General features: G+C 59.9%; 7 protein-coding genes across 7 annotated transcripts; 4 read left to right on the top strand and 3 right to left on the bottom strand.

Moving 5' to 3' along the window:
- Window positions 1-528: 528 nt before the first annotated feature.
- Window positions 529-930, top strand: VTJ83DRAFT_2592 (uncharacterized protein; the record flags this gene model as incomplete). Its single annotated transcript, XM_071008879.1, has 2 exons — window positions 529-606; window positions 733-930. 2 exons carry the CDS (start codon window positions 529-531, stop codon window positions 928-930), a joined length of 276 nt encoding a protein of 91 aa, XP_070869132.1.
- A 1,420-nt stretch (window positions 931-2,350) lies between these two features.
- On the bottom strand, window positions 2,351-3,295 carry VTJ83DRAFT_2591 (uncharacterized protein; the record flags this gene model as incomplete). Its single annotated transcript, XM_071008878.1, has 3 exons — window positions 2,351-2,920; window positions 3,062-3,162; window positions 3,253-3,295. The coding sequence occupies 3 exons, from the start codon at window positions 3,293-3,295 to the stop codon at window positions 2,351-2,353; spliced, it is 714 nt and encodes a 237-aa protein (XP_070869131.1).
- A 4,853-nt stretch (window positions 3,296-8,148) lies between these two features.
- Window positions 8,149-9,412, top strand: VTJ83DRAFT_2590 (uncharacterized protein; the record flags this gene model as incomplete). Its single annotated transcript, XM_071008877.1, has 4 exons — window positions 8,149-8,266; window positions 8,331-8,673; window positions 8,750-9,306; window positions 9,369-9,412. The coding sequence occupies 4 exons, from the start codon at window positions 8,149-8,151 to the stop codon at window positions 9,410-9,412; spliced, it is 1,062 nt and encodes a 353-aa protein (XP_070869130.1).
- Window positions 9,413-11,669: 2,257 nt separating this feature from the next.
- Window positions 11,670-13,222, bottom strand: VTJ83DRAFT_2589 (uncharacterized protein; the record flags this gene model as incomplete). Its single annotated transcript, XM_071008875.1, has 2 exons — window positions 11,670-12,136; window positions 12,223-13,222. 2 exons carry the CDS (start codon window positions 13,220-13,222, stop codon window positions 11,670-11,672), a joined length of 1,467 nt encoding a protein of 488 aa, XP_070869129.1.
- Window positions 13,223-13,986: 764 nt separating this feature from the next.
- VTJ83DRAFT_2588 (uncharacterized protein) lies at window positions 13,987-15,140 on the bottom strand (the record flags this gene model as incomplete). The annotated part of the gene is made up of 2 exons (XM_071008874.1): window positions 13,987-14,925; window positions 15,015-15,140. 2 exons carry the CDS (start codon window positions 15,138-15,140, stop codon window positions 13,987-13,989), a joined length of 1,065 nt encoding a protein of 354 aa, XP_070869128.1.
- A 375-nt stretch (window positions 15,141-15,515) lies between these two features.
- On the top strand, window positions 15,516-17,532 carry VTJ83DRAFT_2587 (uncharacterized protein; the record flags this gene model as incomplete). Its single annotated transcript, XM_071008873.1, has 3 exons — window positions 15,516-15,965; window positions 16,025-16,987; window positions 17,044-17,532. The coding sequence occupies 3 exons, from the start codon at window positions 15,516-15,518 to the stop codon at window positions 17,530-17,532; spliced, it is 1,902 nt and encodes a 633-aa protein (XP_070869127.1).
- An 843-nt stretch (window positions 17,533-18,375) lies between these two features.
- VTJ83DRAFT_2586 (uncharacterized protein) lies at window positions 18,376-20,195 on the top strand (the record flags this gene model as incomplete). Its single annotated transcript, XM_071008872.1, has 4 exons — window positions 18,376-18,511; window positions 18,567-18,598; window positions 18,730-19,819; window positions 20,005-20,195. 4 exons carry the CDS (start codon window positions 18,376-18,378, stop codon window positions 20,193-20,195), a joined length of 1,449 nt encoding a protein of 482 aa, XP_070869126.1.
- Between the last annotated feature and the right edge of the window lie 427 nt (window positions 20,196-20,622).

The following is a 20,622-nucleotide window of genomic DNA, read 5'->3' as shown; positions in this document are numbered from 1 at the left end:
CTGTTGGACTGGCTGCAGAGCCGCTGTTCGTTGCATGCGTTTCAGCCAGCGGTGCAGCGACGCGAGAACATGACGGATCGCAAGCAGCATGCGACCGCAGAAGAGAGCTCCAAAAAATTGGAAATTCTGCCGGTTTTCTGAAGGCTGGCTGCCCCTCGGCCCCACCAACCCCTGCCCATCTGGCTCACCGCCTTCGGGAGACCACGGCAGCAGCCGACCTCATAGCACCACCATCCTTCTTGGCACTGTGTCCCGGCTTCTGCCCGAACAAAAAAGAGCTCCATTCCCGAGACGAGCATCTCCAAAGGGACAGCCGTGGTCTGCCAGCCTGCCCCCGTCCGGTCATTTTCTCGGCCCGCGCCAATTGAGTCTTCCCGTCCGTCACAGAGGTGCGAACCACCCAAGAGTGTGCGAGGGTGCAAAGTGCACCCGACACCGCGAGACCGAGGCGCATTCGAAACCTAGCCCCGAGCTCCGTCTCTAATCCAGTTCATCTTCACCCCTAGACCTCCGTTCCAGCCGCCCACCATGGCCGAGACTCCTGCTCCCTCGACGCCCTCGCGCGCCGTGTCGCGCCCCGTCAGCGAGGCCCTCCTGAACGAGAAGGTCAGCCAGCTCCCAGTCTAGCCGCGGCAACCCCTCCTCCCTTGCCAGACCGACGAGGCATATCCCAGAGCCCCGCCGGGAACTTCCAGACACGACGAGACTAACACCCGCTCTGCGGAATCACAGTGGGACCGCTGCCTCTCGAACCTCATCATCAAGTCGACCGTCGGCCTCGGCTTCGGCGTCGTCTTCTCCGTCCTGCTCTTCAAGCGCCGCGCCTGGCCCGCTCTCGTCGGCGTCGGTTTCGGCGCGGGGCGAGCCTATGAGGAGTGCAACTACAGCCTGAAGGCCGCGGCGCGGGACATCAAGAGGAACAAGGCGTAAAGGTTGGACAGACCGGGAGAGGAGCCGGGGGTTGTTGTGGCTGCATCGGGAGAAAAAAAAGCTAGGGGATAAGGTGACGTAGAAGGGGGAGGGGAGCGACAGCGAAGCGCTGGCTGTACAAACCCGGTCACCATTTTGATCGACTAGAGGCATACAATGCAACATTTCTTTTGTTTCGCTTGGGCAGGGAACGGCGCTTCTCAGAAATATATACGGACCAAGGGCTAGTCGTTACGCTCTGCTCCAGGCGCATTATATTTCTAAACTGACAAAGACCGATATTCCCTGCGACGACGGTCAGGCCAAACCACCACGCTCGTCCCTAAGCCCACCGGCTCTCGACATCCCTCATCTCGGAGGGCTCATCTTCCACCTCTTTCCCCGCCCCCTCTGTCCCCTTACCCCTCCCCCGGCCCGGCGATTTCACTTCCGATCCTGACCCCGACGCCGACTCCACGTCCAAAGCCCGCATAAACGTCCGCGCTCCCCGCTTCGTGATCCCACGATATCCTGCTCCTCCCCCGCCGCCACAGCTATTGCCCTCCCAACCCGGAAGTCGACTCCTCGACGGCCTCCTTCTCGTCACCCGCACCCACTCGCGGCGATGTTCGAGCGCCGCGAGCAGGACGAAGAGGAGTAGGGCAAGGGTGGTGGAGGTGAGGAGGGAGGCGAGGAGGACGTCCGCGTGGGGGTTGCTGCCCAAAAGTCTTAGCGGCCGTGATGGTGAGGCCGTGGGGTTCGGGGTGATCGGCTGTTGCTGGTGGACGTGTTGGCGGCGGAGGGCAAGGTGGTGATTGTTGAGGGTAAGGGGGCGGCGACGCCCCGGGCGGAGGGGTGGGTTGGGACGCGGGAGAGTGGGCATGGCTTGGGCCAGAAGGTTCAAGGACATGTCTGTTGATTCGGTAGGTAGTTTGGATGTTGCGTAATGGCGCTGGGAGTTGGGAGAGGCTTGGTGATTTCTGGGCTACCTACGCTGGATCATAGACGACAAGGAGTATATGGATGTCGTCTCGTCGCCACGGGGTAGATACAGGGAGAATCGAACCTCCTGCTGTACAGAAGGCGAAGCCGAACAGTCGTGGGGTGGGAATCGTACGAGGGAGCACAGTGGAGGTACAGTCTGATTCTAAGACTCCTAGAGGATTATATGTGGTGATCTTGCGAAGCGTGACTTCTATGTTTGGGCCTACACGTGGGTGAGCTGCCAGGGGAAGTGACGAATGCCCGGTTTCATAAAGCATCATCATATTCGTTCATGTCCAGCAAAATAGTGCGAATCTCAAACAACATGTATCGACATATCCATCATACCAGCCAGTAATCCTTGCCTCGTACCGCCCTCGCATCCCTCCCACACCATCTCGCCAATGCCAACACCATCGATGGTATCCAGACCAAAGTGCTCCCGCAGCACAGACCGCTACATAACCGTGCAGCAAAACCTGAGGCAGCCCAAGAGGCCCTCTTCTTCCTCCTCCTTCGGCGGGGGCGGGCGCTGGTGATGCTGCTTCGGCGGCCTCTGCTGCGGCCGATGCGGGCGGCTCTCCCCGTCGCTGTAATCTCCCGATGGCCTCGACATGGGCGGGGGCGAGTCGACCTTGCGGCCGCGCAGGTCAACATAGATGCGCCCTTCATTCTCCTCGGTGGCGTAGTTCAGGCCGAGATCCTGGCAGAGCCGCTCAACGCACGGCTTGAGCTTCTGCACGCCCCCCGCGGAGTGCTTGCCCTTGCCGACGATGACGTGCAGGTGCGACTGGCCGGCCTCCCGGGCGTGGCGGATGCGCGCCTCGAGGATGGCCTCGGCCTCGCGCACGAACTGCCCGTGCAGGTCGATGGCGTCCTCGGGGACGCGGTCCGGGTGGTTGTTCTCGCGGAAGATGAAGTCCGAGGCTTGCTTGTTGTACTCCTCTTGCTTCTTCTTGTACCGCTTGCCCTCGTCGGAGAGCTGCTTGGCTAGGGCGCCGTCGCCGCGTTGGTAGGCTTCACGAGACTAGGGTAGGGGACACAGGAAGCTTAGTTTACTTGTCTTTGGTCGCCCCTTTCTACTGGTTGCAACCCAAAAACCAGCAACTAGGGTTGTTATGAACGACCCCAGATGCCAGGAACGAGAACATAGAAACAGGGGCCGTACCCGCTCAAAGCACGACTCCATCTTGCCGCCCTCGGCGCGCGCCAAGTCGCGCAGGCGGTCATACTCGGCCTCTACATCTTCGCTGGTGCGGTGGTTGAAGGCTGTCCCAAGGCTGTGTCAACAACGGTCCATCGCGGGGCGGGTTCTACGCTGAGCGATGAGGGGCGGTCAAGGGCGCCCGGATGCCATACCGTGCCCGCCCAACCGGGACGTGTGGATCGCCGACGAAGCCATGGCAAACTGCTCTGCCGAGCGATGAACGGCGCGCGGAAACGGCAGGGAGAGGTTTGGTGGCGCGGGTTGCTCTGGGGAACGTTGGACAAAACCCGGAGTGAGACTCTGAAGGGCGATCAGACCCGATGTTGTGGTGTGGACGCCAGCTCGGCCAACACACAGCGAATGCCCTTCACGAACCGCCGGCTACCCCTGTTGGCGCTTCCCACCGCATGAGCCAGGCCAAGAGCACAACACGCCGCTGAGTCCTCAGAAAACCGCCTGGAACCTGCGGTGTACGAGAGACACACGGCATCTCTCAAAAACGCCTTCTCAGACTTTGGGTGACCCGTGTCTCGGTTGCTATCTTTAAAGGGTCCAGCCGGCAGATCACCCACCCAACAATGGGAATCCATCCATTGACATGGCGGTCCTCAGGCTTCATGAAACGGCTCGGTAAGACAGGCATGCATGGACGTGACCACGCGCTAGCGTAGCCGTCAGCAATTTCTCACCTGGACCTGAATAGCAACCTACATACCCAGAAGAACGGGACACGAGGCGCCAGACGGCCGCCCATGCACGCCTTTCCCATTTTCCTTGTCCTGCCGCCAGCGCCATCCCTCGCATCTCGAAAAAATCCCCTGGTCCGATGTCCAAGGCGTTCCTGTAGCGTGAATGGATTCTGGAATCTTGCCCCTTAGCGAAGCAAAGTGGGGCTGTCGTCCTCGCTGGATCAGGGTTCCCTGCGCCGCCCGTGCCGGTTCATCAGCTTCCTGTCCGCGGCTTGCCCTGTGATTGCACCAACATCCCGTCGGCGTCCGGGCTTGGCATCCCACTTCGGTGGGGGAAGAGGCCCGAGCTCTCTCTTCGCGTCTCCCTTTCCAGCGGTGTTTTCAGAGCCTCAGGTTGGGAGAATTGGAAGGGGGCGAGATGGAAGGGGGGGGGGGGGGGGGGCGCGTTGCCTCGTCGCTACGTTGGACGGCAGGATGACCGAGGACTTGGAAGCTCATCAGCGCACCCGGCTTTTCTCAACAACGCTACGGAGATACTATAGTTACTATGTATGTAGTTAGCTCAGGTATTCGTAAAGCCACCGCCAGCAGATGAGCTCAAAGTCCTCCTGCCCTGCCCGCCGAGAAAGCCATCCCCGTCGCTTGCGCCGAACCCCAGACTGACGGCGGGGCTTGGCCATAGCGCCACCGCGTCGATTTGCTGCGCGGACACAGACAAGGCGAGGGAATGACTTCATCATCCCGGAATGCGTGCGTGTGCGTGGGTGTGTGTGTGTGTGTGTGCGCGTATGGTTGGCTGTCTAGCGGCGGCGCGGACGGCGAGAAGAGGAAATAGGCATGCGCGGAACAGAATCCGTACGTTGGCCTTCTCGCATTTTGCTTACTATACGCACGCAGGCCACGAAAATACGCCGGCCAGCACTGGCGATACTGTGAAGTCTTGGGTTAGTGGTAGGACGTAGTGCATGTATGTACATAGTCTGGAGGTCGATCCGTGGGTGCATGCGGGCGGCGTCGGCAGCTCCGGACACGCCTCTCCCTCACCACCCCCGGCGGCCGAGACGATGACGGCACGGCGGCGGGGGCTCTTGTGCTGTCATTCCTTGACTAGTTACATACATACTTAGTAACAGAACCTGACAGATCCTGGCAGCGCCTCGAAAAACCACCATCCGGTCTCCGAGCTTACAAGGCCGGGCCTCCACTTAGCAGGCAGACTCTTTTGCTTTTTTTCCTTTTGGTTTTTTTTTCCCTGCGGGATCGAGATGGTGCCAAGTTGCAGCGCAGAGCTCCAAGATCCAGAGCCCGGAATGGCCCCTTTTTTGGTTGATTGGATCGATCCCTGGTAGGCGGTGTGTTGTGGAGTTCCTCACTCGGCTCCATCCGGTTAATGAGCCAGGAGTTGGCTCAGGGGCAAGCATGCACGCGCGCAACCACAAAAGACCACGCCGATCTTTTGACATCGGGTCAACGCAAAGCCTGGCGCCCATCTCCCGCTGACTACAGTATCAACTTCGCCGCCCGCCAGCCTCGCACACGTTGCGGGCCGTCATGCTCGGCTGCGGAAGGCTGGGTTGTGGAATGAAGGACAGCCCGCAGATCCGATCAGTTTTCACCGTCGATCAGCCAGCCAACAAGAACCAGCCGTGGGGGGTTGAGGAGGCGAACATACTGTAGTAGATGGGAAGACGGTCCATCATGTTAACGTTCAGGGGGTAGCGGAGAATAAATGTTCTCTCGCTTCGCCCAAGCCAAAACAACAAGACGGCAGAGACGGCACGATGGCCCTCGGCAGATCTGTTGGATTGACGATTCAGAAACGCACATTGGCAGGGTCGAGCGGCGCGGCATCATGCAGCAGCGGCAGCTGCTGCTGCCGCCGCCATTGGTGTGCGCAAGTTGGAGTACTGATTGGCGACAGTGCTTCTACATAGGTAGTTGCTATACATGGGCCCTGAAGAGGTGCATCACGTAGCGTGGCCAGATGCGGTTCTTCAGCCAAGTTGGCGTGCATGCAGAGTACGCAGTACATAGGTTAGCTCGCACGGATCACCGGTGGGATGATTGAAAGCCAGATCGCAGAGAAGGTTCGACGCAGGTTCGACAGGAGAGCCAAATCGCAGGCCGCAGCGGGCTAGGGGGAATGAAACCAAAGCTAATGCGCGAGGGTTGCATTCTGCCTCTCACGAGCCACCGATGGAAGGTCCGTCCGGCTGAACCCGGCCCCGGCCGTCTCTTCCCCAAGGTTGCAGCGTGCCTGACCCAGAGAGAGACGTTCAGATGTTACCAGTTGACGGGCCAAATTGCACCGCGAGGGCCGGATGGTCCCGGCGCTGGACCGTCTGAACCGTGAGGATTTCGCAAGACGGCTCAGGAAAAAAAGACGACTTGGTGATGGTCTAGCCATCAGGCACAGCGGCCGGCGTGATGTCGAAAGGTCTGGACGGAGTTGCTGTCGGGTTCGGACCCACTCGGCTCCATCAGGGTCGGCCGGGAGAGCCGGGGGGGCTCCACGAGGGTCATTCCTCTGTGGGAGATGGCGCCAGACACCACCTGCAGGTACAGATTGATTGCAAACCAATGAACGATGTCTCCAGGCCGCTGCCACAAGCCCGCCCGACCACGACGGCTTGGGCCTTCAGCTTCGTTTGAGAAGCATCCTACTAACTAGTTGCCCGGGATGGCCGTGTTGTCGGTTCATAAAACGTAGCTGACGATGCCGATCTCCGGGCCGGCGGAAGCGGCGCAGCGATTTGAATTGCACGTGATAGGAACGGAAGTGTTGGTATGGCTGACAGGCAGGCCGGATCACGAGGCGGGGCGTGAAGCTGAAGACGATGGACGTCGCCTGGACTTGAGAAACCTCCTGGAGGGAGGGGCTCTGATTCTTTTCGGCCTCAAACAACAAACAAGAAACGATGGCTTATAACCAAGCAGGATGATAGCTAACTACACTGCTACCTATATGAACTTCTCAAACAATAGCAAGCGCGCAAAACGACCCTGTTTTCGCTGGCCTTCCGGATCTTGCGCAGGCATGCATGACATCGCCGCCTCTTCCCAGACCCTCCATGATGGCTCTGGCCTAAACACTGTTGCGGTTAGCGGGTGTGGCCCCTCGCAAGGGGACGCGCCACTGAAATCTGGTCCGGCCGGGGACGACGACGGCCAGTGCTCTTCTTGGACTTTTTTGGGTCCTCCCTTTTTTCGCCTCTTGTGCCTGGCGGCTCCTCGGCATGCACTCCAGCTCCACGTGGGTTCCATCACTAGGCGACGGGAGGCTGGCGATGGCGGCGAGAGATTGTGATGAGTCGGAAAGTTGCCGATGATTTTGGGGAAGGGGGCAGAGAAGCGCCGGCCTTGGGCTCCTAGGATCCGTCCATCCCATGCCGTGCTCTATTTGAAAAATGCTATGAATGTCCTGCTGTGGTGGCAGTCCCAAACCAGGGAGTGTCGCATCTCACCTTCCAAGGGCCCATCCTCAGGGTTGTGTTCGTTGAATTGCTTTTCCCTCCCGCACGCAGGTCGCGAGGGAACAATCGGTGGGTCCTCAGTCTCTTTCCCTTTCCTGGGCCGAACAGGGGGCCCCTCGCCCGGACCCGCTTTTCCAAAGACACGACGGCCCATGATTGGCGGCGGCGGTCAGGGCCGCTGCATCCCCCGAAATTCAGCGTTGCATGGTCTCCGCGTTCCTCACATTAACAGAAGCAGCCCTCCCACTCGCGAGTCTCCTCTTCCTTCTCTCGACCTTTTGGTTCACCCCGACGCCTCCTTCTTCGCCAGCCAGCGAAAAAGCTGTGAATCCCTCCCCCCATTCGCCATCTCTTCACTTCCACGGCGAAACAACCTACAATTCCGCGCCTCCCCGTTGCGGCCGACACAATCCAGAGGCCGTTTCAGGAGTTTTCCCGCTTCTTTTGTCGTTCTTTCGCCTGTCGATTTCATCGCCCCCCTTTTTTCCTAATCGACCATACCGAGGGACCAGGCCGACTTTTCTTCGAGCCAAAAGTGAGTGCATCCCATCCATCAACAGCGCGATTCCCGCCCAATCTCATCGCCGCCATCGCAACCCATTGGTGCCGGCGACTTGATGGAGCAGGAGATGGCGACAATGGCTCCCGGGTTTGTGGGCGCGTGGCGAGGGCTGGTGGCTACGTCGGCACTTGTCGCCATGAGGACAGGAGGCGATCCCCCCACGACGCAACAAACCACCATTGCCTCCAGCGCATCCAATTCTGCCACGAATGGATCGAATCGTTCTGACCGCTGCAGCAGAAATACCTAATCTTAACCTTTTGATACCCCTTTTGACCACACAAGACTTTCGCTTTCGCGTTCGACCTTGACAACACCGCCAAGATGGGTTGCGGCATGAGCACGGAGGAGAAGGAGGGCAAGGCCCGCAACGAGGAGATTGAGAACCAGCTCAAGAAGGATCGCATGCAGCAGCGCAATGAGATCAAGATGCTGCTTCTGGGTGCGTCTCGCCAATTGCGGCTTACCGGCCCGGCGCAATGCGTATGCGTGCTGACTCGCCACAGGTGCTCGTGAATCCGGAAAGTCGACCATTCTCAAGCAGATGAAGCTCATCCACGAGGGCGGCTACTCGCGCGATGAGCGGGAATCCTTCAAGGAAATCATCTTCAGCAACACGGTGCAGTCGATGCGCGTTATCCTCGAGGCCATGGAGTCGCTGGAGCTGCCCTTGGCCGACCCGCGCATGGAGTACCACGTCCAGACCATCTTCATGCAGCCCGCCCAGATCGAGGGCGATGTGCTCCCGCCCGAGGTTGGCAACGCCATCGAGGCCCTCTGGAGGGATGCTGGCGTCCAGGCTTGCTTCAAGCGGTCGCGCGAGTACCAGCTCAACGATTCGGCGAGATAGTAGGTTTCCCCCCCGCCACATAGCAGACCGTCCGCGCTGTATGGCGATCTCGCAGGCTGACCCGCTGCTCCTTAGCTACTTTGATAACATCGCCCGCATCGCCGCCCCCGACTACATGCCCAACGACCAGGACGTGCTGCGCTCGCGTGTCAAGACCACGGGTATCACCGAGACGACCTTCATCATTGGCGAGCTCACGTACCGCATGTTCGACGTCGGTGGCCAGCGTTCGGAGCGCAAGAAGTGGATCCACTGCTTCGAGAACGTCACCACCATCCTCTTCCTGGTTGCCATCTCCGAGTACGACCAGCTGCTGTTCGAGGACGAGACGGTCAACCGCATGCAGGAGGCCCTCACCCTGTTCGATTCTATCTGCAACTCGAGGTGGTTCATCAAGACGTCCATCATCCTGTTCCTCAACAAGATCGACCGGTTCAAGGAGAAGTTGCCCGTCAGCCCCATGAAGAACTACTTCCCTGACTACGAGGGCGGCGACGACTACGGCGCTGCTTGCGACTACATCCTGAACCGCTTCGTCAGCCTGAACCAGCACGAGACCAAGCAGATCTACACACACTTCACGTGCGCCACCGACACGACACAAATCCGCTTCGTCATGGCTGCGGTGAACGGTAAGTTTTTGTAGGTCAAGGGCAAACGACGCGTCCCGATGCTAATGGTGTGTTGTTTTTAGACATCATCATCCAGGAAAACCTTCGTCTCTGCGGTCTCATCTGAGCGGAAACTGCCGCCGACCAAACCGCTGTCGATTGTCGCGTTCTCTGGAAGTTCGCTACCGCCTCCGATCGTTGGCCATCGAAGATACCCCGGCCCGCGAACGCAGATTCTCCCGGGGCTGACGGAATCACGACCCTCCGTCGCCACGTTGCGTTCCGTGCCTTGTCTCTATATCCCTCCACGACTCCTGCCCGCGTCACGACGATTGCATCGGGACGGTCTCTTCCACGCCGCTCCTTTCATTTTTCTCAACGCGACATGAGAGAACCGCATGTGCTGCGCTGCCGGTGGGGTGGGGAAGGTGAAAAATATTCTGTTTAATAATGATATTGCGTCTTGGTTTTTTTTGGTTGGTGTTACTTGAAACTCGTGTATGAATCTATTTGTTTCTTTTCTCCATCAACTCTCTCGATTTCTTCCCTTCCTGAGACAGCATGTTCGAGCCGTTCGCAACTCGGTGCTAGGGACCGACGGAGCCTTGAGTGTCTTTCTCATGGGGGGGAGGAATGTAATTGCCTTTTTGGGGGGGGGAGGCTAGCGGACATTTCACATTGGCCGGCCAGGCGGGGGAAGAAACAAACATCTGGAGGCAGCAACAGCCAAAGTTGATGTTGGATCTATCCGATGATGGAGGGCTTGGCAGTGGGGGGGGGATGGTGGAGGATCTGGGCGGACGGGGAATGTCGTCTTGTGTATTATGGATGAATGGATGGCTGGCAGGGAGTGTGGTGGGAGGCAAGGCAGGAAGGGGGGGGCGTATACCAGTCGGGTTTTTCATGGTCTGTTGGTGTTTATTTTACTAGTCTTCGTCGTATCTAACATTTCCCGTTTTCCCATTTTGACCTGAGCGTCTCCCGTGAACGTGGCGTTGAGTCGTGATTCTCCAGAGCATGAAGCCGTGGGACGGCCGTCGCTGAGATTGACAAGGCGACTTGACATATTGACCAACTCAACTGACAAAGCTAAGACACCCCACAACTTGAACATCCTCGATGATGATGTCACAGAGATGGGCAGTTGAAGTGACCACCTTTGAGCGGCCCAGCGGATGACCAGGCCAGGATTAACCTCCCCAGCCATCAACATGCCATGAAGCAGAACCCTTTGTGACATGTTTCCATTTCCAGGCAACATGAAGCGCTTGAATGAAAGATCATGGATGGGTGAATCGTGACGCAGAGCCTGTACTAGTGTAGTTGTCGTTTGTTACTGCTTGGGATCTGCAAAAGGACTTCACCAACACCACCCGCAGCATCACCATCGTCATGATGTATTTTGACGATGATACAAGACAAGCCAAGCTGAATTCAGCAGAACCATCAATTCGGCAGGAATCTTCCAGGCCTTGTACCACACCAACCCTCTGGCACCATGGGAACAATGTCGACGATCCTGACACATCATCATATGCTGCTTGCTACCTTTGACCAACGAGGTGTCCTCGAGCCGCCTGCCCCCGACCGAACCAGCACACAAAAGTTCTCGTTGTTTTGCTCTTGTTGTCCCCCCCTCCCCGCTGCCATCCATCGTTTCTTCCTGTCCTGTCCTCCCCAGCGCGGTGCCATGCATCGCATTCCTTACTAGCGGTACGCCCACCCCGGCTCTCTGATGCCGCGCCGAGCTGTCTTGTTATCACCGATACCCCGCCAGAAACACGCTCTCTAGGCTCCCTTCCGAGCGCGCAGACAGCTACCCGTATAGGAAGAGCCGCTAAACAACAACAATAACCATAACAAACACGTGACCAATGTGAAAATTTCGTGGCTCGACGACCCCAACTCCACCGCCTGGTCTAGCTTGTTTCCCCAATCCAAAACGTAAGGAAAGGGAAGAATGAGAGGGCACCATGGGGCCCGGCCCTGGAGCACGGCGTGAAAGACAAATGTGAAGCGTTAAAGTTGTAAGCACCGCAGCGGGGTATATGGTTTTGTTTTTTTAGAGACATTCCTTGAGTCAGTGCGGGAACCACCCCCCCACCCCCCACCACCAAGCAACCTCCTCCAGACCGGTCCAGCCCAGCCATCCGTGGCGGGCCAAAAACGGATAGGAAGGATCCAGCCCCGACCACGCCCTCCCTCCCGACCCTCACAGACGTGCGGGACCGGCTCCAAGGTCTTGCCAACGCCCTGTCGAGGCGCCTCCTCCTAACCAAGAGTTCCGAGAATCATGAAAAGGGGGCGGGAGGGGCGGGGGGAGGGCGCTTCGCGACCGCCCAAAGGTGGCTGCTGAGGAGGGAGAATGGCGGGCTGGCGGCTTTCTACGCGCCGGACTCGTCGCCCATGACCTGCTGGCCGGGCACGGGCACCTGGCCTCCGGCGGCGGCGGCGGCAGCGGCGGCGGCCGCCGCCGCTTGGTGGGCATGATGCTCCTGGACCGCCGCCTCGACGGCGGCAGCGGACCCGGCGGAATGCGAGCCCGCGCCACCGCTGCCGCGGATCCCGCCGCTGGCGCCCACCAGCTCCTCGTACTGCGCGATTTGCAGGGCCAGCTGCTTGGCGGTGATGTCGATCTGGATGAGCTGGCGGGTGGCCTTGTCGGCGGAGCGGACCTCGTTCATGGCGCGCGTCACGAGCTGCTGCAGCACGGGGTTGTTGGTCAGCAGGGCGGCGTGGGCCTGCAGCAGCGGGTGGGTGGCGGCGGACCCGGCGGGCAGGATGGCGGCATGCTGGCCCGGGGGGAGCATGGTGGCGGCGTGCTGGGCTTGGACCTGAGGATTGCGGGTTTCTGTGGTGGATGTGTTAACTTGACCGTCGGCAACAAGAGCAGAGAGTGGATGTCTATGTGTGCGTGTGTGTGTGTGTGACGCATACCATGAAAGCTACAGCGGGCGCCGCTCGCGTTGAACCAGCAGTTGGCGCAGCTGCCGCACATCTGACCGTCAACGACGATGCAGCTTGTCCAGGGCCCGTGACCCTTGTGGCAGTTCTTGCAGGGGACGCGGGCCGGTTCGCCCGCGATGTGGGCGAAGAGGGCTTCAACATTACTACGACGGTTGAGATTGAGGGCCTGCTCCGGGCGGCGCTGCTGGGCGAGGCGCTGGCCAGGCTCACGCGCCAGGCGCTTGGCAAGCGCGCTCTCGATGTTGAGCGTGTGGTACCCGGACTCGCGGGCCAGCTGCTCGGTGGTCTTGATGATGGAAGGGTCCAGGGCCTGGTGATGATGGGCGCTCATCTGGCTCGCCGCCGCCTGGTGGTGTTGTTGCTGTTGTTGATGGTGAAGGTGCTGATGCTGCTGATGCTGCTGATGAGGGTGCTGCGGGTGCTGGGGATGGGCCATGGCGTGCTGCATCTCATGCATCTGCTGGTTCTGCACGGGCTGCGGCATGCCGTTGCCCGGACCGGCGCCTCCGCCAGCGCCGAGACCAGCTCCGCCGTTGGCGAGGATGTTTGCGGCGGTGAGGTCGACATGAGGAGGCAGGCCGGAGGCGGCGGCGGCGGCGGCGGCAGCGGCAGCAGCGGCGGCAGCAGCAGCGCCAGCGGCCGACGGGTCCTCCTCGTCCATTTCGGCGTCGGCCTCAGCGCCGCCCTGGTGGTCTTCGGCGAGGTCCGTGTCCATGGCGGCGGCGGCGGCGGCGTAGTCGTCGGCGGCCATGCCGACGTCGTCAAAGACCGAACTCGGGTCAGCCAGGTCGGCGCCGTGAGCCGGAGATGGCGATGAGAGATCCGTGGAGGGGACGGCCGCGGCAACGGCTGCGGCAGCTGAGAGATGGGCTCCTGGCAGCTGGCGCGGGTTGCGGCCGCGTGGTGCAGGACCGGGCTTAGTGATCTTGTTTGGATGTCCTCGCTGGGGCCGGCTCACGGACGGCTTCATGCTCGTCCGCCCCGGAGCGGGCTGGATTATTTCCCCTTTCTCAGCCAACGGCTCGAGAGAGTGCAAAGAGTAGTTGCTTGTCGAGGCGGATCGCTGGCGATGAGCAGCTGTCGTCAGCTGTAAAAATTGAGTGTCGGAGAAGGGTGTCAGGCCAAGGTGAGCAAGGAGTGGGATTTTGGATTTGAGTTGATGAAACGGGACTGGCCCGAGAATGCGGAGCCCGTCGCGGAACTTTCGCGTTTTCAGAGGCCCACACCTGGATGCTCGCCCCCGATGCAGAAATTGGCCAATCATGGAGCTTCAGCGCTGCCGGTGCTGCTTTGGCGTGGGTCCGGCCGATGGTGTGCTGCCGAGTGACGTCTGTACCATGCGGTGTACGCAGTACCTGTCGGTAACGAACCTTGATAAGATAAGGTAGGTCAGGTAGGTAGTTATTAATTAGGTCCCCAACCACCCCCAGAGATGACCCATACGCAGTACGTGTAGTAGTAGTATATCCCCGCTGGACATCCAAGCCCAAGCCAGCTGGCCCTTTCACTTGCAAACAATTGCAAGACCTCTCGTGTTTGTGCTCGTCAATTGCAATGTTGCTCGTGCGCAACGTGCCAGCCAAACATGGCTGATGATGCGGTTTGACACTCATTCCCATCATCAAACCGCTGCCATCAACGCCAACGGAGATGGCATTCCATCACGTGTCCGACCCGCACATTGTGCAAGGCTAGCTGCACGGGGCATCCTCCATCCTCCATGAACAAACCACCTCATGTACTCGTAGCATGCGGTCCCTTTCCTGTCGGTCCATGGGCCCTGGCCCAGGCCGTGGTCTTTGCGTTCATGTCCTTCTTCACGAAAAAGTAGATGATGGGCACGAACCATCCCACGATCGTGTCAAGCACCCAGTTATTCCGTTCCGAACCGCCCAGGACGCCACAGCGCATCAAAAAGCCCAAGGCCGAAACGTCGACAAAGTGCTCACCCCGCTCCAGCCCCTGGATGGCCCGGCGCGCGACCGTGTCAGGCGTCTCGGGCGGATCGTCCTTCTCCAGCTCCAGCGTGATGCCCGGCTTGGTCTTGTTCTCGCGTTCGTAGCCCGGCGACACGATGGTGGCCGGGTACACGACATGCACCTTGACCGGGTTGTCCGGGTACAGATTGAGCTCCATGGCCAGCGTGTCCGCCAAGCCGCGCAGCGCCCACTTGGACGGCGAGTAAGGGCCGTAGCCGACGATCGCGAAGAGCGCGAGCACCGACGCCGTGAAGATGAGGTGCCGCGGCTCCCCCGCCGGGCCCGGGGCGTTCTCTGGACGCAGCCACTCGCGCAGGATGGCGCGTGACATTTCGGCCGAGCCCCAGTAGTTGACGTCCATGTTGCGGCGGGCGGCGTCCATGGCGGCGTCGTCGGTCCAGAGCAGGGGGGTGGACATGCCGGCAACGCACCACACGACGTCCGGGCTGCGACCGCCGTTCCACGCGATGGCCTGCGCGATGACCTCGGCTGCGTAGCCCGGCTCTGACACGTCGGCCGAGATGTAGGTAAAGCGCTGCGTCTCGGGTGACGATGCGGCTGCCCGCACCGCCGCGAGCGCCTCCTCGAGCCGTCCGACATTACGAGACACGAGGATCACATGGGCGCCTTTCGCCGCGAGCTGCACGGCCGCGCTGCGGCCCATGCCTTCGGACGCGCCCGTGATGAGAACGGTCTGGAGAGCACGGATTGTCAGCGCTTTTGTAGCATGCATAGGATGGCAGGCAAGCCAGCAGAGGAGCTTCAGGGGGGGGGCTTGCGTACCCGGCCCTCGACGGGCATGTGATTCTTCCTCTTGAAGAAGCCCATTCCGACGATGAGAACGACGATGAGGCCAAGCGCGCCGGTGGCAATCGGCAGCGGAATGCCGAGTCGCTGTACGAAATCCATGGGTCGGGACGCGTCGGTGAGGTGTTGGCCAGCAGGGTGCCAACGATTGCCTTCAGGTTTGTTGAGGCGAGCGAAATGCTCTGGCGGCAGCGAATGGATGGCTGATTGATACCATCAGGGGCGTGACGTAAGGTAAGGTACGGTACCGCAGGTAATTTCAAGATGCAGGGGTCGAGCGTTCGCGGTGGGGCCAAATCTGCCGGGCGGTGACAAAAAGTTCTGCCGCCTCTGCGTCCATCAACTTCAACTCCAAGTGGCAAGCGACCAAGCCAGTTCCATCACCCCCCACCACCCCAAGGGCAAAAGCCCTGCATCGCCGAGGTTCCCGAACGTCAGACAACGATTTTCTGGAGCATCTAGTTCTCACCGTCGACAATGGCCAAGAAAAGAAAGATTACCCGCAAGGCCGAGCCTAGCGGCCCCCGCGAGGTCGACCCCAAGGACGCCCGCCTCACCATCCGGACCTACGAAGATGTCGCAGACTCGCAAGACGAGTACTGGGCCGAGCAAGACCGCATCGATTTTGACGACAGCGACGGGCCCCGCTCCAAGCGCCTGAAACGCCAGCAAGACGAGGACGCCTTCCTTTCGGCCTCGGACGAAGAAATCCTGCGGGACGAAGATTCGGAGGAGAGCGACGAGGAGGACGACGAGAGGGCTCCGGCAAAGAGGAAAGCCACCGGAAAGTCCGGTGCGCGCCGAGATGATGTTTCCGACGAGGAGGGGAAGCAGGGAGACGAAGAGGAGGGCGATGAAGGCTGGTGGGGTTCCTCCAAGAAGGAGTACTACAATGCCGACAACATCGAGACGGAGGCGGATGCTTTGGTACGTTGTCTTGGGCAGTGGCTGCCGTCTCTCAAAGTCCCACGCTAACTCCTTCGCAGGAAGAAGAGGCCGAGGCCCGCCGCCTCCAAGCCAAGAAGCTGGCCAAGATGCAGGATGCCGACTTCGCCTTCGACGAAGCCGAATGGCTGGCACCGAAAGGAGAGGGCGCCGGCGACGAGGAAGTTGTGACCGAGATTCTCAAGGAGGTTGAGGTGACCGACGACATGGGGCCTGAGGAGAGGTACAAGCTGCTACAGGCGCGGTACCCTGAGTTCGATTACCTCGTCGACGAGTTCCGGGAGCTGCAGCCCCTGCTTCAGACACTCCAGAAGGAGGCCGAGGGGAAGCCGGCAAAGTCACTTGAGACGGCCAAATCCTGGCTCCTCGGGTGCTACGTGGCCGCGCTGGCGAGCTACTTTGCCATCCTGACGTCTCCTTCGCGCGACGGCAACGGGTCGTCCCCCGCGACCCTGAACCCCTCGGATCTCAGGGAACACGAGGTCATGGCGACGCTGGTGGAGTGCCGCAATGCTTGGCTCAAGGTCAAGGATCTCAAGCCGCGGAGGTCACGCCCGGCCGAGAACGGCATGCTCTCGGCCCCGGAGGACGAAGACGAGAAGATGCTGGACGTGGTGCCAGCGCCGAAGCGGAAGACCGAGAAGCTGTCCAAGGCCGAGATCAAGGCGAACAAGAAGAAGGCTGCCGAAGCTGCCAGGAAAGCGCAGGCGGTCGAGCAGTCGCTGGCCGACCTGTCGACCCTGCTCAAGGGCTCCAAGAAGGCCAGCAAGGCTGCTGCGGCGGCCGCCGCCGCCGCGGCTGCTGCCTCGACCCGTGCGGCCGACGACAGCCACTCCGACTTTGGCGAAGAGGAGGCCCTCGACGCCCGCACGGCCGCCGACAAGGCCCGGCGGAAGAAATCGCTCAAGTTCTACACGTCTCAGATTGTCCAAAAAGCCAACAAACGCGCTGGCGCTGGTCGCGATGCTGGTGGCGACATGGATATCCCGTATCGGGAGAGATTGGTACGTCACGCTGCAAGACCCTTACGCAACCTCGGCTGGTTACTAACCCCAAGCAGAAGGATCGCCAGGCACGGCTCAACGCCGAGGCCGAGCGTCGCGGCAAGAAGGACAGCAAGTTTGGCGCGGACCTGGGCGGCGACGACGAGTCGGACGACGACCAGGCCGTGGCCAAGCAGGTGCGCGACGAGGAGGACGAGTATTACGACATGGTGGCCCACGCCGCTCAGCAGAAGCGGGCCGACAAGGCGGCACGGTTCGAAGCCCTCGCCCAAGCGCGCAAGGGCGAGCGCGTCGTCGAAACGGAACAGATCGGGCCGGACGGCAAGCGCCAGATCACGTACCAGATCCAGAAGAACAAGGGCCTCACGCCACACCGCAAGAAGGAGAACCGCAACCCGCGCGTCAAGAAACGCAAGAAGTTCGAGCAGAAGCAGAAGAAGCTGCGGAGCATCAAGTCTGTGTACAAGGGCGGCGAGGGTCCGGGAGGATACCAGGGAGAGCTGTCGGGTATCAAGACGACGTTGGTCAAAAGCGTCAAGTTGTAAGCTATGCTTGGAAAAATATAACAGCGTCTCTAATGGCCAATCTTCTTTTTTTGTCTCGAGGCACAGCACCTCAGCCGTGCTTCCCGTTGCATGTGTTGAATGTTTCGACCCTGGGCGTCGATCAAAGATGGCATGCGACCACCAGTTTCCATCACGAAATCGGCTCATGTTGCAGGTACCTCATCTGCAACGGCCCGGATGCTTGGATGCTTTCTATCCGTCTCCCGACGCTCGGCGACCAATGTCTCTTGGATTGACAATGATGCGGCGTGCCTATCACAAAATTGGGGATCGGAACCATGACATCATACGACTAGGACCGCACAACGTCATTGTTCCCCAAGGCTTGGACGTGAACCCAAGGAGAACTTTGCCTTGAAGGCACCAGCGTGCAGGAGCAAGAAATATTTGGAGGGACCGGAATGAGCGCTGCTCCTATGGCTCCCCACGATCAAAGGTTTGCTCAGTTCCTGCGCCTTGGGAGTTTTTCACGCTGTAAGCCATGATGGGCCAAGAGCCCCGCGGAAATACGCCGAGCTACTAGGTAGATCCACGCTCGCGTTGAAGCCAGAGAAAGCATCTTGGTGCCGGCGGGGCAGAGAGGTGTTTCGGGTACATGGAGAGCTCAGCAGTTGTGACATGCGGAGCTGAGCCCCGAGTCATCCTACGTCACTGGGTCCTCGATCGGCATCTGGCATTTTCTGAGAGGATAAGACGACAAAAGGAGGGGAATGCGGCATGGGATTGGAACATAAAGGGGGCTACGTCTGTGGTGTCCTGACAAAACAAGTCATCTGGGAAACCTGATATTCCTTCTGTTGCAAGATCATCAAAAAAGGCATCATGGACACCATCAGCAATCTAGCCAGCACTGCCTCGAAGGCCATCTGGGGTGAGACCGAGCAGCGCGAAGAGCCTGTCTCGGGGAAGATGGGAAATGTAGCGGCCGGGGAGCCGTATGACGCTGGCAACATTGGTGGTGAGTGCCCATTCTCGATGCAGTCCAGGGGAACGGTCTTGCTTATCGGACACAGAGTATCGCTTCGGAGACATCTTGTTGGACCGCGTGCTTAACTGATCATGGCAGAACCGAACGAGGCTGCTTTGGAAGCTGGAGAGAGGATGGAGGCCCAACAGCACGGCGTTGAAACATCGGTCGGCAAGCCATTGACAAGCGAGACTGCTACGAGCGGACAGGCCACGCGCGCGAGTGCACCGCAGGCCATGACATCCAAGGGGCTTTCGGGCAGGGGAGGAGACGAAGAGCCCGCCGGTCCCATTGAGCTCCGCGATGATGACGCAAAGCACGAAGCAACCAGCGAACCCACCGTTCCTACCAGGTCCTTCTACCTTTTCACCACGCCCAAGCGAGATGACGATGCCGATTCGACCATGGCCCAAAGGGGATCCAGCCCGGTCCCGGTCGTGTCATCATCATCATCCTCATCCTCGGACGAGCACTCCGGGCTTCAACGACCTGAAACCGCCGCCGCCGCCGCCGCCGCCGCATCAGCAGCAGCAACAGCAGCACACCTCCCCGCGACCGAGCGCGACATCAAAGCCACCGCTGACACTGCCCACATGGAATCCATCCCCAGCATACCCAACTCCCCAAGTCACACCACCACGACCGCCACTACCTCAAGCAAGGACTTACACCCGATCCCTTCTCTCCCCTACCGCAACATCTCCTCCTCCAGCTCGGCCTCATCCATCCCGCACACCCCACCGCCCCGCTCCTCCGTCGCCCATGCCCACAAACATCACCATCTTCGCCACCCACACCATCAGCTCGACATCGACATGGTGAGAGCCCTCAAGCTCGCCGAGTCGATCGAGCAGAAGAGGCGCGAGGAGGAGAGGGAGCGCCAGGAGAGACAGAGGTTCCTCTCGATGGACGAGAACGACGATATCGCCGCCGGCGGCGGGCTCATGGGTGGAGAAGGAGGCGGAGGAGGAGGAGGAGGAGGAGGAGGAGGAGAAGGGGGGATCACCAAGAAGGCGGCCATCACGCTGCAAGGGCCGGGGCCAAGACCGATCGCCGATGTGGCGAAGGAGTTTGGCGGGGATGCGGGCAAGGCGGGGAGGGATAAGAGGAGGGACAGCGGCAAGGAAGGGTTGTTGGCTGTCGCGGGGTGGGAGGAGGAGGAGGAGGAGGAGGAGGAGAGGGGGAAGAAGGGCGGGGAGAGGAAGAAGAGCGTTGAGCATCGGAGGAGGTTGAGCAAGTTGGCGGCGGACGGGGGGGATTTCGATGCTGCGAGGGAGGGGGCGGCAAGGGAGGCTGAGTGTAAGCCATCCCCTATACGCCCATTTCCTTTTCTTGTTCTTTTTTTTTTCTCATCATCCCCGCCTCTTCCCTTGCCTTTGCTTTCTTCGCCCCCCTAACCTGGACATCTTGCTGCCTCTCGAGATAATCTAGCCGGGCAGTTTGGTGACACACCACAATTTCTAACAGCGCCTCTCTTTGTCCAGTGATCCTCGAGAAGAAAGGAATCCACCCCCATGGCTACGGTTCGCGGCATCACAGCGTCCATAGCGCGGGGTCCAACCAGGACTCTGGCAGCGCCGAGTCCGTATCGGACACGACCCGAGACAAGGAAAAGATCGGCTTAAAGGACAAGATCAAGGCGAAGCTCCATCTCCATTCGTCGGCGCATTCTTAGGGTTTGAATGGGAAGAGCAAGGGGCACAGGTTGGGGTCACCAAGGCCATCCGCGGAGATGGTGAAGAGGACATCTGATGACGGAACGCACAACGGGCACAGACCGGTTTATCTATATCATGTATAGTTCTCCTTTGGGGATGTGGACAGTGGAGGGCTTCCGGTGTATTAGTGTACAAGAGATGAATATTCATCGGCTTGAAAGTAGGTACCTATCGAGGAGTTCAAGACGGCATGGAACATCCAGCACTTTCCACATCCGCGGTGACATACTCTTAGGTCATCGTCAACTCTGGCAAGCGTAGGACTGGTCAAGGCGGAAGAGGGTTCATAGTTGGGTCGGTTAGAACCATGCGAATGCCGGATGCTGCAATGCTCGTTCTTTCACCACCCAGGCACCGAGTACGGTTGCCCATGTCATCTTCCTG

The sequence above is a fragment of the Remersonia thermophila genome, chromosome 2 (genome assembly GCF_042764415.1).
Source record: "Remersonia thermophila strain ATCC 22073 chromosome 2, whole genome shotgun sequence".
Taxonomy (NCBI): domain Eukaryota; kingdom Fungi; phylum Ascomycota; class Sordariomycetes; order Sordariales; family Chaetomiaceae; genus Remersonia; species Remersonia thermophila.
Note: the sequence above shows the minus strand (reverse complement) of the source record. Positions and strands in the feature narration are given on the sequence as shown.